This window comes from Sinocyclocheilus anshuiensis, unplaced genomic scaffold (assembly GCF_001515605.1).
Source record: "Sinocyclocheilus anshuiensis isolate Anshui unplaced genomic scaffold, SAMN03320099.WGS_v1.1 scaffold352, whole genome shotgun sequence".
Lineage (NCBI taxonomy): Eukaryota > Metazoa > Chordata > Actinopteri > Cypriniformes > Cyprinidae > Sinocyclocheilus > Sinocyclocheilus anshuiensis.
This window is the reverse complement of record NW_015557093.1, coordinates 747,760-765,022: the sequence shown is the minus strand read 5'-3', so window position 1 is coordinate 765,022 and position 17,263 is coordinate 747,760. Positions and strand designations below refer to the sequence as shown.

General features: G+C 36.7%; 2 protein-coding genes across 2 annotated transcripts in view; both read right to left on the bottom strand.

Moving 5' to 3' along the window:
- Positions 1-10,832, bottom strand: part of LOC107677386 (diacylglycerol kinase theta-like) — a 34,237-nt gene extending 23,405 nt beyond the window's left edge. The window contains exons 1-2 of the mRNA XM_016472268.1: positions 10,097-10,832; positions 6,912-6,991 (exon numbers count right to left, since the gene is read on the bottom strand). Coding sequence (XP_016327754.1) covers positions 6,912-6,991; positions 10,097-10,304 — 288 coding nt within the window. The 5' untranslated portion in view covers positions 10,305-10,832. The remainder of the gene's footprint in view (positions 1-6,911; positions 6,992-10,096) is intronic.
- Positions 10,833-15,385: 4,553 nt separating this feature from the next.
- The window catches only part of nfkb1 (nuclear factor of kappa light polypeptide gene enhancer in B-cells 1), a 30,742-nt gene continuing 28,864 nt past the window's right edge, over positions 15,386-17,263 (bottom strand). The window contains exon 24 of the mRNA XM_016472269.1: positions 15,386-16,435. Within this exon, the coding sequence (XP_016327755.1) occupies positions 16,341-16,435 (95 nt within the window). The 3' untranslated portion in view covers positions 15,386-16,340. The remainder of the gene's footprint in view (positions 16,436-17,263) is intronic.

Here is a 17,263-nt window from a genome sequence, read left to right as displayed (position 1 = left end):
CACTTTACAAATGATGACAGTGTTAAAAATATAACAAAAGATTAAGTATAACAAAAAATTCTGAAGTGAAATTAGGAATTGCTTGTGATCTGCAAGCACATCAAACATGATGGAAAGACACAAAAGACACATAATGTTGGGAATTTGTTTTATGCATGGGCTTCACAGTACAGTTCATCATCTATGAAGTAGTATCCTTTCTGCCTTAGGTTTTCCTCACATTCTGTACACACGAAACAGTCTAGGTGACGAAACTTATCCTGAACCTTCACAACCATCCCACTGAGAAAACACACAGAGCCAAAAGAAAGAAAGAGAAACGGGGAGATGCCTTTGATCAGAAAAAGGCTGATGACAGTATAAAAAATATAACAAAAGATTAAGTATAACAAAAAATTCAGAAGTGAAATTAGGAAATGCTTGTGATCTGCAAGCACATCATTATGACTTTGCAGTATTTGCAAAACGCTTTTGATGCATTTCCCATAATAGGCTGAAGCCAGTCTTTAAATGCAGGTTCTTGCAACCAGCAATTTCTAAAGTGCTGCTCATATTTTTTCTCCGCCATCTTAATTGATGCCTATAATGAAATTGTGGTGTGCGTCATGGCAGGCGTGGCGTACTGGTGTGTTCACTGCGCAGACTCATCGGCATGATTGAGAGCAAACGTGAGAGGTCGTGGGTAGCACACATGACACGGTGATGCACTGTGTCTCTCTCTCAGTATCTGGTTGACATGACTGTGCATGAATTGTATAACTTTTGTGTCCGTGGTTAAAAAAAGATGTTCATGCACTGAGTAGTTGGTGCCCTGATGTAATCACAAGAACACTGAGAAGATCAAAGATCTGGACTCTCAGGTGGTTTTGCCTGGGCATGAGCGTGTTGGCGACAAAATCCCCAAATTGGCAACACTGCCGCGCTTTGTGGTTTTGACTCAAAAAGATCCGGTTCATAAGAGTCATTTGTTAATGAAGCCGACTACACTGGCACGCTGCGTGCGCGTGCAACCATCGTGCACTTAAAAGACGTGTTTTTGCCATTATTTTGCATTACTCTGTCATCGGCGTGGCTGAAAAGTAGAACATGAAACACTGCTTACATTTATATTTTATTCTGTGACAATTCTGGGGTGGCAGGTGGGGTGGCACAGCTTTTTCTTAGGGTGGCAGTTGCCACCCCGGTAGATCCGCCCCTGCATGTAATATTTAAGTGCTGTTGTCCATTTTGCACCAATTCATCATTATTATTAATTTTCAAACGATTCTGGACGATACACAATTTCAGCATTTGATTAAAAAAAAGAGAAAGCATAATGACAACATGGTATGTTTCTGCAGCCGCATGTATACTGTAAAAAAATGCATTTACACTGATGTAGATGCATCAGATGCATTGAGAATCACATTGGAATTGGATTGTGACTTAATGGAATGAATCAAATTGATTCACAATGGAATCCAGCTAAATAACATCCAGAATAAAACTTTGAACTTTTAATGTGAGCATAGCTTGAGCTTTCAAAGACCCAAAGCAAATTGTTCTGATATAGTGAAGAGATGCAGTGACAAATCCCAGCCGGGCTGTCTTGTTGCGTGTGCTCATCTGTAACGACTGATTTCACGGGAAGTCGTTCAGTCATTGTGACAGCACAGAAACAGGGGAGGAGAAGTCAGGCTTTCTGCCCTCTCCTTCCAATTTCCTCACTCTTGATGGGCAGCACTGTGACTCCTCTGGATAAATATCTACAGGTCTTTCGGCTGCTTGATGTGCAGGTTGGTAAATAATTCTACAAACACTTCAGTAGGCTGGTGAATTAGTGGTTAGAGGTGTGTTCTGTTACCAAACCATTTCGTTCAAGGCATTCTGGGTAAGTGAGACAGGCTCTTGAGCTGATCTTCATTCACTATGCTGCAAAAAACATAATTCTCACACACAGGAAAACTCCCTTTAGAATGTCTATGCTTCTGAACATTTCCATTAAGCATTCTTAAAGGTGAAGTGTTTCATTTTTCCCCATACCAGTTTCACCTGGCCAGTTTAAAGGGAGAGTTCACCTAAAAATGAAAATTCTGTCATTAATTATTCACCCTCATGTCGTTCCAAACCCGTAAGACCTTTGTTCATCTTCAGAACACAAATTAAGACATTTTTGATGAAATCCGAGAGCTTTCTGACCTTGCATAGACAGCAACGCCACTGAAACGTTCCCAGACCCAGAAACATCGTAAGGACATTGATAAAATAATCCATGTGACATCAGTGGTTCAACTGTAATTTTATGAAGCTACAAGAATACTTTTTGTGCACAAAGAAAACAAAAATAACACATTTATTCTACAATTTCTTCTCTTCCCTGTCAATCTTCGACACACGTTCGCTATGGAGGGTCAGAAAGCTCTCAGATTTCATCAAAAATATCTCAATTTGTGTTTCCGAAGATGAATGAAGATTTTACGGGTTTGGAATGACATGAGGGTGAGTAATTAATGACAGAATTTTCAGAATTTTTTGCGTGAACTATCCTTTTAAGATACTGATATGTAATATGCCAAAGGTGTCCCTTTGAGGGTACTGAGGGCCTGTGACAAGCTGCTGTACCCCTAAAAGGTAACATTATTTTTTTTTGCAGATTTGTCTCTGATAGTGAACATGCAAGTACTGCAAAAAGGCAGGGGACATTAACTAAATTTCTGTGGCAGACCTAGGCAGACCTGTCAACGTCAGTGAAAAAAACAAAGTGACATTTATGGGCAGACATTCTCACGAGTCACGACAGCACAGCACACAGTGTACGATGGGATAGATTAGGTGCCTTACTCAATATTTGGATATATGGCTTGGGAACACAAAGAAAAATAGCTTGACATTTGCTCAAGCAAATCAGGCTATTTAGACGCTTGTGAGGGAGCCAGAAATCGAACTCGCTGATGTCTGTGAGCTCACAGACACGGAACAGCTGTTTAGAAGCCTGGACTGCCTACATTTTCATAATGCTGAGAAATGTCATGAGCCAAAATACAGCCATTGCACAGAAAATACCTAAACTCTAAGGACCAAAATATAATTCCATTTAATACAGAGGAAAATATGGAGAGGTTTTGTGTTTAAGGTTGCCGAGCTACACAAAATCTTTGATGATGAGGCCCCAAACACACACACACACACACACACACACACACACACACCCTACGACATGTGTCCTTGAGCTGCGGCCCACCTCTCCCTCCTGCAGTGGACACATCCTCACTGGTTCTTGGCCTCCCAGGGAAGTCACTACAGTAGACTGCAGAGCATCCTACCGGACATGACCTCGCTTCCTGTCATTAGCCGCATCTCTCTGATCCTAAAGGTGATTGGCTCCTGTAAATGTCTACTGCTGAGGTACTTAAACTGAAATAGTGCTTTTGGAAAAAATGGATGGAAAAATTATGCGTTTTGTTCTGCTAGCCCTTATACATAACATAAAGCTTTCACTCTTTGTTGTTTTGATTAATATTCATATTATAGATTAAGATTCATAATTCAACAAATTTAAATTTTGAGTAATTACTTTAAAAATTACTCAATTTATGTACTCAATAAATATCCCTGGCAGTGTTTATTGCTAACTAAAACTAAAATTATAAACTGAAAAAAGCTGAAATAAAATTAAATACTAATATTAAAAGAAAAAAATGAAACTCAAAAAACTTTAGAACTAATATCAAAAGCTGAAAAAACTCAAACTTAAACTAAAATTACAATGGAAACTAAAACTATAAAAATACAAGCTACTATAATAGTATATAAACAATACTACAGGGTTTAAGAAGGTTTTATGATGATAAATTTAAAACCTAGTTTAACAGAAATAATAATGACAATAATAATTGCATGGAACATAATATTTATGATAAACTTTGAGATAATTCAAAGGTTTTCATAACCCATATTTGTTATTTTTTTTTGTGCATAACTCACTTTTTTTATGTTTCAGAAAACAAGACTTAATATGTTCAATTTGCATCAAGTAAATGTATCTTGATGTTTAGATATTTGTAATGGAAAACAAAATACAGAGTAAGATGTTTTTATTTTTATTTTTTTGCAGTGCATGCAACATTTAATGCCATGACTTTATGAATTTAGGACTTTCTGCTCAGATTTAAGACCTTTTTTAGACCTTAATTTGTGGAAGGTGAATTAAGACCCACAGAAACCCTATACTAAAATAACACTGGTCCCTTATTGTGAATGTTTCACCACAAGTTATTCTAAAGAAAATTGTTATTTCACTTCTTTAAATTTAAAACATGTCTATTTAACACATAACCCTACATTTTATCCTGTCAAATTGATTTTGTTTCATATGGATATCCGTTACATTTCAGAAGTGAAATGTGTTGCGTGCACATGATTTCTTTATTTAAAAATTATTAAACAATTGATTTTATTTCCACTTATTCACAGGTAAGTGAAGGTGATACATGACTATAAATTTTTCAAGTCTTAAAGGACATATTCTCGATTTTCAGTAATAACAGTGTCGAATGGCTGCAACTGTTGTGTTCGTATTTCCTCAGCGAGGTTGTTAAGTAAAGGTTAATGGAGCAGTTGGCTCGGAGACTGATTCACTCCTACACCACCCACCCACCCACAAACACACATACACCCATACTCACACACACACAGAGCTGAGAAAAGTCTTCAGCCAGTACAAAAAAAAAGTCACATCCATTTCCTTTTCAAACTGAACACATCAGTCTTACAGCCAAAGAAACTAGAAAAGAGAATTAAAACACTGCATGCACTTTCTTGTTGTCTCTGCATGCATTATGTATGAAGGCAAACTTCCAGAAGAGTCTCTGAGGGCCCATCTTTTATTCAGACCAGTGGTTTCTGTTCCACCTCATTATCTTTCGATCTAAATGAAGTTTTGCTGCGGCATGGTGCTTGACTCGGCCTTCTGTCATGCCCTACGGCTGCTCTGATGCGACTGGCCGGTCTGTGTCACCTCTGTGCTGTTTGGCGTAAGCAAGGCAGGTTTTTCTCGCTGTGAACACAGCCCTGATGCAATGGCACATGTGGCATCAGCACTTTGAGAGGATGCAGTTTCCAAGCAGCAAGCATCTCATGCGATTACTTTATCACATGCTGTTAACCAGCAAGAACTGTTCATTTTTTCATAGTAAATGTACATCCTGTTTTATATATAGCAGTTTTTCTTCGAGACCAAGTAACTGTTCAAATCCTTTTTGTACATCCGATTGATACAATCAATACGTAATGGAGAGTTTACAGTCATTATTATGGGAAAAAAAACCCTGATAAAGCCCACTTATTATATTCCAATCCTAATTAATTAATTAACATTTAAATGACAAACGCGTTAAATATCGCATGCGATTTATCGTGCAGCCCTAATTTTAATCTAATTATTAAATTTTTAATCCTCTAATTATCTAAGTACAAATTGTCCATGTCAAAAACAACTGGCCTAGCAACTAGACAAACACAGTGTCGTTGTTAACTAAAACAAAACAAAACAGTAGGAGATGAAAAAGGCAAAACAAATTTTGTTTTGAAAATTAGAAATGTTGCCTTGGGAGCTAACTGAAATGTGAAAAGTGATCAAATTACTAAAACTGAAATAAAAATAAATGTGAGCTATATACAAATATAAAACAAAATAAATAAATTATAGAGAATATATACAAATATAAAACAAAAGAAATAAATTATAGAGAAAATATATAGAAATAAAAATCTAAAATTATTTCTAAATATGAATAAATAATATAATAGTATACAAATAATACTAAACTAACACTGGACAAAGAATGCAACAATATTACAATAATATTGGTATTTTTTTTAATTATTTCTTCTATGGACTAATTAGCTACTATAAGACATTTATCCACAACGTCACACTAAGACCATGGACCATAGATTGATATAAAATACATAGAAGCAGCACCAGCAAGTTAAAATGGTGAAATTAACAGTTTAGCAGCCATTATAAAAATATTTGACTCAAATGTGACAAACCGAACAGAATCAAATATGCTAGAGCGAAGTGTAACAAACCAAATCAGCATGCCAACACAATATGTTCATATCATCAAGGCCACTGCTGAAATTTACAGGGCATGGCGACAAAATTTGTGTAAGTGGGCCCCTTCAACCCGGGCCTGGGACAATGATGGCCCTGCATTATATCAGTACAATGAGGTTATCAACTGTAGATTGGGTTTATAATCAGTAGTGAGTACATAGAGAGAGAAAAACTTCCGGGCAAGGCTGTTATAATAAAGCTCTTGATTGCTAGATGAGCTGCTATCAAAGGCACAAAGGCTGGCTGACACTTGGCCTTCACGAAAGACCACAACACGGCAGGAAGTCATCAGTAATTCATTATGAAAGCTGGACAAAGGGCTACACTGACTGCTGTGTCACTGAGCAAAACAGCTCCAGTCAGTATGTGAGGAGTCGAGGACTAAATTATTCAATGTAGATTTGGGGCGTGATGCACTTCCTGTTTGTCATGCAAAGCCACGGATAAGACAGGTAAAGCATCAACTGCTAATTATGATCTTTCTTGCATGATCATACCCTGCAATACAACTTGATCGTTCTTCATTAACAACATAATTGTTCAAGACTTTGTGTCCTCTATCATCAGAGCATCCATTCAGCATTGTGATGCCTCAATAATGCTTTGTTAGTGAAATCAATCTTGTCTTGCCTTGTAAGTTTAATATCTAAGCTACATTAAAAAAAAGAAAATATATTTTGTACAAAAACATTTTTTGTCATACAATATGACCAGATTGTGTATGTGTGTGTTTTTACATGTTTCATGAGATTTACCTATAAAACTAATGATGTTTGTCTACCCTGTCATATATGTGGCACGTTTCACTCACCTGAACTTGTGTGGGAGCCATACAGGAACACACAGTCCTGGCGTGCTTCAAACACTTCTCATGTGACATGAAGTTACACACTGCAAGGAAAAAAAAGAGAGAGATTTAGTGTTTTATGGTGCATTATGGTGCCAAGATATGTAGGTATAGCAGCTTTAGCAAAAAGAAAACTTGCCATTCTTTCTCAGCAGTGAATATTAAGCCCAGTGTACCATGTTGTGATTTTCACAATTTAGAACTCACTTTATAAATAAATCAAGCTTTAATAGCACCAAAAGGAATAGCAGGCAACCTGACTGGGCAATATTTCATGAACAGCACTTAAAAGAGAAAAATTTGCACCAAAGACAAGAGCACTGATCAGTTGTCTCTATGGTCGGTGACCGCTGGATCTCTGTGTGCCCTATTTATGCTGCTGTCAGAGTCCACTTTGGCCCTCAGTACAGACTGAACCTCACTGATGCATTTGTTGGTTTTCATGCTTGCCAGAGACAGGAAGTGATCTCGCTGGTCAGGCTGAGCTCCTCTCACTATCAAAACCACAAGAGCAAGGAAAACATCTGAAAGCTTACCGTACCAAAGACGTGTTCTCACGCAAACTGTAAAGCCCACCACTCTAGTGAAATCGGAAACAGTTAGAAATTACATCACAAAGACTGTTTTGTTTACACATTCATTATCAACACAAGCCTTTGGCATATAAACCCATTAAACTGTTTTAGCAACTTTTTTTTGTAAGTCTAACATTGCAAAACACTAGTGACAGATAGTCAGACGAGCCACGAGACTACAAGCCAGAGTTTCACCTCATGTTAATTCCAAAATCTATAGAAAGTCAGTGGACAACGCTACGGATGCACAGACATTTTGACCACTGTATATTAAAAAAATAAAATAAAATAAATAAATAAATACTACTTCTGTTTTACATTACAGAATGGCCAATTATTCCAAATAATTCCTTATAGCACTTTTCGGTTTCAAACAAGAATTTCCATTTCTATGAATCAGTATAAGATAATGTACATATTTTGCTTTCAAGTATTTTTGTGAATTTAGTTTTCATTAATTTCATCAATAAGTCTTAATTTAAGTACATATTGTGTATCTATATTATATCAGCCGACCATAACAATGGGCTATAATCATGTCTTGCATTACAATTTAATATGCATAAATTTGTTAGTCCGAGTCTGAAATGTTACTAGTCTCTTCACGAATGCAATAAACACACAGTGCTAATGACAACATAGAGCATGCATGTGTGTGTTTATGTTCTACTCTATCGGTCCGGCTACAGCATCCAGCCTGCCGCCTTGCTCCATTGGACTACGTGTTGCCATGCCAACCTGGAAGAGTCAATCACGACTTCACTGCAGCACATTACGTAACAGAAATATCTAATTTCTGCCTAACTCTGCCTGGTAACATCCACATTGTCAATCAGCATCTGCTTTCCAGCCCTGCCAATCTCACGGCCACATAAATCCAGTCCACTTGTCTCTGCTGCTTGCTGCCAGAATCATTCATATAGGACCTGTAGTGAAACCCTGGTGAACAGCATAACATAGTGGATTAAAATCTACCTAAGATACAGCAACTGGCTTTAAAAGGGCAAGACCAGGCGAGATCTAGTTTACATTCACTCAATGTGCATAAAGAAAAACATCAGACATCAGATGGAAGGGGATATGGCTCCATCACTGATTATTTTGCAGTCATTTGCAGCACATAAAAGTTTATACAGCTCAGCAGCATTGTGATGAATTCTTATAAAGAGTCAAAAGAAATGAGTTCAGACTCTGGCTGGTCTTTAGAGAAGATACTCTATCACAGATTCTGCAAGGCCAAGGGTTAATAAACCTGTACTGAATACAAAAGGAGATATAAACTGGTGCTTATAAAAGCTTCACAAAAGCATCATAAATTCACAAACGACACAAAAGCATTATAAATTTGTTCATATGACTCATGTACTACATTCCAAGTCTTTTGACGTCATACTCTGTGTCGCAAATTTAGGTTGTTATTCACTGAAAATATTGGTATCCACCCTTGCAATTAAAGTTTATGAGAGAAGAAGTGAATGATTCATTCACTAAATGACCTAATCCAGTTGTCAAGTTCAATTCACCGATTCAATGATTAGTTTGCAGACATTTACATCTCATTGGAGCAGAAGATTATCGGGGAACAAGAGATCAAATATTGATTTGCTTATTACACAAAGATATTGTTTGACTTCTGAAAACTTGTAATATACTCATATGGACCATAGCTATGGTTCTTTTGCATCTTTTTTTGTCTTAATTCATTGTAATCTGGGCTGTCGGTTGTAGGCTTGAATCCCGCAAAAGGAAATCAATGAGCCATTACCACTGGGCATCACTGAGGTTTGTCCAGAAGAATCTAACATGCTAAACAACTACTTGCTTATTTGCTACCCAAATGAGCAGCTCTGTAAAGAAAAACATGTTCGGTAAACATCTGACTGAAGTGAGAATAGTACAGATCTTCTCTCCATCAATTAGATGGATCTCATCAAAGTTTCCTCCTGCACATGACCAGCCAATCACAGATTCCTGTCCAACAGAAGGAGTGTGTCGGATCGATCTGCATCAATCTGTCTTCTAGTAGACAAGCTATTCGATCATTATGTCGAGAGGGAGGTGTGAAGAAGAGAGAGAGAGAGAGAGAGAGAGAGAGAGAGATATGCTGGATATCCTCCATCTTTTTTAACATTACCTTCTTCATTCCTTCCCTTTCCAGGACGGCACGTGCACAGATCGTAATCTATCAATCAAAACTGTCCATCAAACTGGTATGGGAAAATTCCAGTTGAAACTAAATCAGAAACTTTCACTTTAAATGAAATGGTTAAGTGACCCAAAATGCATTAAAACGGTCAACTGACAAATGTTTATTTGAGAGAGTATTCCTCTAGTACTATATGTCAAATTACCATAGTTAAGGCTGCTCTCTGCCTGCTCAAAATTCTGTGTAAAGAGTAAATTAAGGCTGACCTACCTCATACCCCAGTATCAAAACATATAGTTGTATTTGAATCTGTGTAAATGCATTTGTCTACAGTCTGTAAAGACACCTATTGCCGCTTCTGTGTCTCCTTTGCAGCAATGTGGATTAAGAGACGGTAAAGACGATAAAGATAAGATAAACCATCTTACCTTCACAAACAAACCCGACAATCCCCCATATGAAGTCGCTGCAGTGATGACAGAAGGTCGGTTTGGTCAGGGTCACTTTCCGAAAGCAGTGTCCGGGAGCGTTAACCGAGTACCGCACCTTTGAACCGGGCGACTGCTGCGCCTTTTTCCTCCCGGGTCCGGGGCTCGAGCTCGGGCTGTCGTGCTTCACCCGACCGCTGTCTGCCATCTCTGTCACTTCCAATGTAAATCCAGTGCAAAACGCCGAGATAAAAGGCTCCACTAGATTGGTTGTTGTGGAAGTCACATACGTGATTTAGCAGTTATGTTAAACCCAATCGAGTCATCGCTGAATAAAGTGAATGTTTCTATTCTCCCGCTACAGCGTGTCAACAAGAGTCGGAAACGCGCCGTCTGGCTACAATGTTTTAATGTAACAGAATGTCTGAACGTTCCAATCAAAGCGCGCGTGTTAGCTACTGTGAGAGCTTCACTATCTGACCATCTAACCAAACATCAAACTCAATAAATATGCCAGTCTGCCTTTACCGACGAAAACCAGCAGTCTGCGAATGCAGGAAGGGAAAATAAAGCAACCGCGTCCACATATATGATGCGCTGATGTTAAAATCGTCACAAACGCCTGCTGTTTATCATTTACGCTGCTTTTCACTTTCTCACCACAGGAGATTTTAACCAACACAAGCGTCTGTAACTTCCGCCTGTAGTAGTGCTCCGGCCAGAGAGAGAGAAACGCACATACACACGAGCTTCACAGCAGGAGCCTCAGCTATGGCAAGCCGTTTTAATATGTATTCCAAATGAATAACGTTATCTATATTACTAGCACTTGCTTTTAAAGTTAGCCTACTCTTAAACAATCCAGTAGTGACTACTTTTAAATGTCACTTTATTCATTAGATACTAGTATTTACTCAAGTAGTTACTATTCAAATATTTGCTAGTAATTTTCCTTTACATCGGAGTCCATTCGTAGTCAGTATCCCCAACCCACTCTGATGGAAATTCATAACCATTTTACATTTTGATGAATTGGTAGCTAATTCATTGATCTGTTTACACCCCACTGACGGTTAGATTTAGGGGTGGTTTTCCATGTTTACATTTTTTCCCCCCTAAAAATCACACATTTAAATGCGAATCACTTATGAATTCATATTAAATAATTTTCTCATGAGATTTGGTTAGACCTTTCCATTCTTATTGGTAACAAATTGCAAATGTTAAGCCTGGAATACACTACACGATTTTTTCCCCCAATTTTCCAATGATTTACTGTCTGTAGAAGTTGACGCTAGTTGCCGAAAGTCAAAGCCAGTCTGCAGATTTGAGTTAACAGGGTCTTAGAGTATGTCGTTAGGGATCAAGGGAGGTGATAGGAAGGCATAGGCGTAAACCAAGATAATCCAAAGAGCGTGTTTTTATTAGTCCAAGTAACAAGAATTGGGGGGGTAATTTACAAGTATGCGAGTATGATTAAAGAAAAAAAAAACAATAAATGAGCAGAAATTTTTTTTTACAAACACAGCGTACACTTGCTCTATCTTACAAAGAACAAAGTAAATTTGCTTAGACAGCATAAACATAACATTCAGCTTAACTCACTGACCCCTCTCTCCCCACAGGCTGAGAAGGTCTGGCTTAAATACTCTAACTTCCCGCCAGAATAGGAACTGGACTAAACCAACTCTGTAGCCAGATAGCATAAAGAGAAAGGAAAGGAAAAAAAAAAATTTGTCTCCTGTTTAAAGAAGAACAGAACATCTACTGAAACAGAAAATAAACAAACATAAAAAATGCAATTAATAAGTTTAACAGTTAGAAATGTTTTCTTATTCAGTACATTTGTCAAAAGAAAACACCTGAAAAAAAACATTTGGTTACTTCCAGCCCTTTAAATGCGTGACCTTGAAAGCGCCCACCCCCTTGGGAAACACCCGATCCAACCCGGAAGTGCATGCCAGCGTCCAAGCCATGGTAGACGACAAAGGAGGTCGTCTTTACTCATCACACTTACCAAAAAACGGTGTAGTAACAAAAATGTGTCATGTCCTTATTTAATGAAAACTGAATTGGCAAAGGTAGCGTGTTGTGATGTTTGTTGATATGAGGACCTATCACCGAACATACCTCACAGCGTCTTCATTCCCCAGTTAATGCCATCTTACCAAAACAACATGACAAATGACAAAAACAATTACATTTCTGAAATATAAACAGCGTTATTCGTTCGAGTGTGGAAAAATAGATGTAAATCATATAATAACTGTATATCACACAGACCAGGTGACGATATCAACACTGCCTCTCATCGTCACAGACAGATCCCATAGAAAATTGCATAGTGTGTGATGGTCACAGATTTTTTAGCTTCAGATTCTAAATCCACCTAGTCTGAGGATATCAAACATGTCTGATATTTTCAGCCGATTTTAGAACACATATTGTTTTCATTTGTCAATCATCTCCTAGCAACAAGGTGCACGTTTCTAAAGGAGATTGTTGTGATCGGAATGACTTCAAAGTCTGCTAGTGTATCATCCTCAGTTGTGTAGTGTATGATGGACAGTTTTCCTCTGTGACTAATTACAAAGTCGGTAAGTGTATGATGCCTAGTGTTTTAAAGGCTGTTCAGATTTTAAAAATCATGTAGTGAAAACTTCATAAGTTTAATAAAAAATGTCCACCTCTCTGCTTTAGATGTGGTGTGGAGGAGGGAACTTTTTTACATTCCACATGGACCTGCCCTCTAGTGCAGAAATGTTGGCAAAAAGTATGTAACTTTATCTCTGATATCCATGGAGTCAGTTTTCCAACAGACCCGGAAGTATGTTTATTGGGTAATTACACCAATTCCAATATTACTCAAGATCATGCCATAAGACTCACAGAAATTCTACTAATAATTGCTAAGAAGTGCACTGCAATGAAGTGGAAATCTGATACTGTTATTCCCATAAGTCTATGGTTATCTGAGGTTAATAACTGTATACCCTTGGAAAAATTAACATACCGGCTAAGAAATAAAAGTAAAGTATTTTATAAAATTTGGCAACCCCTTTTCCGTTATATGGAAGACACTTCAATAGACCGGATGGATTCTCTTTTCGAGTGAGGTTTTACACAGTAATAACTATGATATCCTGTATCATCCCAATTTTTTTTCCCCTATTTGTCTTGTATTGTCCTGTCTTGTGCAAAAAGTTGTGTTTTGTATTTTTTTGTTTATATTACAGTTCAAAAGCAAAAAAAAAATAAAAATAAAATAAATATATATATATATAAAAATCATGTAGTGCATTCCAGCCTTTAGGCATTAAATTGTATCTGAGCTATCAGCGATTTATTGTGTATTCTAGTTGTAGGAACACATGAAGTATATGTCAGAAGGCAATAGCTATATATCTAATATCCACACTACAAATACCAATAAAATTCAATAGGAAACTATTGCAATTTGTTACCAGTAACAATGGAACACTATGGGAGAGTAACTGCTATCAAATGACTAAGCAAATGAATGCTAGTATCTACAAAATAGATAAAAAAATAATAATTAAAAAAAGATACTAGTCACTATTGGATTTCTTAATAGAAGTAAAAAAAAAAAAAGATGAATGAATCCTAATATATCCTAATCTACTTAATGTTTAAGCAGCTTGCCACACACACACAAGAGCTCCAAGCAGGATCCACAGGCTGTTTTTAGAATGCGGAATTCCTTAGTTACGTCGACGTTCGCAGGACATTTTGATGTTCTGCACGCCATCCTGGTTGCTTACAACTTTGTTCCCAAAGTGTAGCTAAAACAGTATCAGATAGATACAATCACCTACACACAGACTGGGTGGTCACAGCTCACTGTGACGCCACTATGAACCAAACATATTCTTCCAGTGATGGTAAATATTCCCCTTACATATCACCCAGATTGCTACATACATGACACGCCTTGAACATACCTGGAAGAACAATAGTGTACAGTCCCAGGAATGTTGCTTTAAGGAATAGTTCACTCAAAAATTTGCTTAAACACTCTCAGGCCATTCAAGATGATTCAAGTAGATGAGTTTGTTTCCTCATTCAGATTTGGAGAAATTGAGCATTACTTCATTGCTCACCAATGGATCCTCTTCAGTGAATGGGTGCCGTCAGAACAAGAGTCCACAACACAACTCCAGTACATCCATCATCATGTGAAGTGAAAAGCTGTGTTTGTAATAAACAAATCCATCAAGACGTTTTAACTTTAAACTATTTCTAAAATATGAGACCTCTATCCATAATATTGCTTTCTTTAGCGAAACAGATGAAATATGCACAGATCCAGCACTGTTTACAAGCGAAAAAAAAGTTAAAAACAATTCTTGTTTCTAGATTTTAATGTAAAAGGACAACAGATGGACATTTTCACTGGAGGAAATGTAATATGGATTTAAAAATGCCTTGATGGATTTGTTTCTTACACATATACAATGTATTCGCTTCACAATACACTGATTGGACTGGAGTCGTGTGGATTAAAATTCCATAAAATTCACAGGACCCAGGACTACATTTTAATAGGTGGGATGAATCCATGAATCCAATGAGGATGCAATCCTATAGTGAACTGATTGTCAACCAGGAAGACAAGCTTGTAAAACAGACAAAAAATAATAATTTGTGATTAATCCCATTTTTCATGTTCCTTTTTATAGAAAGAAAACTAATGTTTAAAACGTGTGAGATGTTTTACACTCAGTATCAGACACTAATATGGATGAATCAATGTATATACACATAAACATTAATGTGTGTGTTTATGTGTAGCTGTACTTGTACTACTAAACTGTTAATTGAAAAAATAAGTTGAAGAAGAGTTGAAATTTTGAAAAAAAAAAATGTTTAAAACGTGTGAGATGTTTTACACTCAGTATCAGACACTAATATGGATGAATCAATGTATATACACATAAACATTAATGTGTGTGTTTATGTGTAGCTGTACTACTAAACTGTTAATTGAAAAAATAAGCTGAAGAAGAGTTGAAATTTTGAAAAAAAAAACCAATAGGAAATTAAAAAAAGGTATATTAAATTATATAAATGCTATTATAATTGCTATTAAAATTATAATTAGCTTAAGATTGCAATAAAAATGTGAAAAGACAGCTATATGATAATTCAAAGAATTAGATGTTTAAAAAGGTACGACTGGACACCATCTGCTGGTGGTTTTATAGAAGACAGCATAATTATGGAATGGAAACGAATATGTGTGCAATATGGAAAGTCAAAGCAGCAGTGCACAATGAATTGTTTTATTATAAAAGTATCACAATAAAACCAGTTACAAAGCACACATTTTTCCCTCTGTACAACACTGCTTCACAGGGTACAGACATAAATACCAATTTACAGCCAAAAAAACTAAAACACTTTATAGTGCCTGTCAAACCTTTAGTTTGGGGTTTCAGATTTTTTTCACTATAGTATGAAAATATTACGGCAGCTAAACACATTTTGGTGACACGAGTCCCCAAGTCAGTTCAAAGGTCGGAGGCCATGTTTAGAAGATTTCACAGAGCAAAAAAAAGCTTTTCTGAGCTGGCAGACATGCCAGAATCCTAACTAAATGCAAAAAAGGCTAAAAAAAAAAAATCATCCGATGTCCCCTTCGACAGAACCTGTGAGCAAAAAAATAGGAATTATAGGTAGCACCACTAAATCCAAAATAAATTCTAGCGCCACCCCAAATAATGCTGTTCATCACAGCTGAAGGGGTGAGGGATAACAGTAGAATAGGTCTTTTATAAAGGGAAGAGCTTTTTCCATCATATAACAGATCCGATTGGTCCAGAGGGTCATAATAATCCAATCCAGTCTAATCCAGTAGACCTCTTCTTCCGCTCAATTGAAACTAGCCACTTGGAAATTAAAAATGACCAAGAAAATATAGCTCTTATAAAAGGACAAAATAAAACGTTCAAATAAGTGCTTTTTGGTATTATTCGTATTAAAAGCTAAAAAAAAAAAAAAATAGAAGAAAATCCCTGTGACCAGAAAGCTTAAGGACTCCTCAAAGTTCCCTCATTTGCAATTTTGGGTGGAGCATCCACAGTGGGCGGTGGCCAATCAAAGAGTTTGGTAGGCGTGTCCTGAGTGGCGCTGCTGCTGTAGTGAGGAGGGAGAAGCTGGCTTTTAGGGTCAGGCCTCAGTTTGTGAGATTGTGTTTGGAGTCGGCGAGACTGAGGCTGGGGCTCTAGAAAGAGGTCTCCACCCCGCTGTCGCATATCCCACTCTCCTCCTGATTGGAGCCCAGTGTCAAACCCTGAATTGACTTACAGAGCCCTGGACCTGAGAAATTGTTTGTTTTAAGAAAAAGAAGGGCGATTATTAATATTACCGTAAAAGCATTTCAAATATTTTTCCTAATTATTACAGAAAATTTGTATACATTTTTCTTATAAAATAATTTTTTATGAATAGAATTCATTTAGAATATATATATATATATATATATATATATATTCGTATTTGGCATTATGATTGCCTGTTAATCAAACTCCCGGCGAAGGGTCAATTGAGCAGCCAAGATTGTGCAAAGTTCAGAAATATCTGGGGCTAAAGAAATGCCTGCTGTTAATGCCATGTGCTGCACTTTTCACACGTCTTTTTAAATAGATTTTTAATGATATAAGGTCTTTGTGTCATTTGGAGCGACCACTCATCATGTGGTGCGACCAATAATAGCAACAACTGCATTAAATTAAAAATAAAATCTCATTTCTGTGGTTGAAATATGAATCACTGCTACAGTATGCTTAAGTGAAGGCATTTTTAAAACATTTTTATCAGTTTTATGCAAATTACAGGAAAAATAAATCTGCTAACTACATTTAAGAAGCCAACTCTGAAATTATAGAACAAAAATATGACATCATTATTTACACAAACTCAAAATAAATGCCAATACTTTGTTTCTAAACACTTTAATTACTGAGAACATCTAAAAAAATTTTTAAGCATGTTAAGGAAATTAATTCATTTTAATATTAATCATGGTTGCACCACATTACATTTTTTAAGGCTATGGCCAATTCATCTAGATGAAAAAAACACTAAAATCACTTAATTTTAAAAATTTGAATATGATTCTTAATGTTTGAACAACTACAATAGATA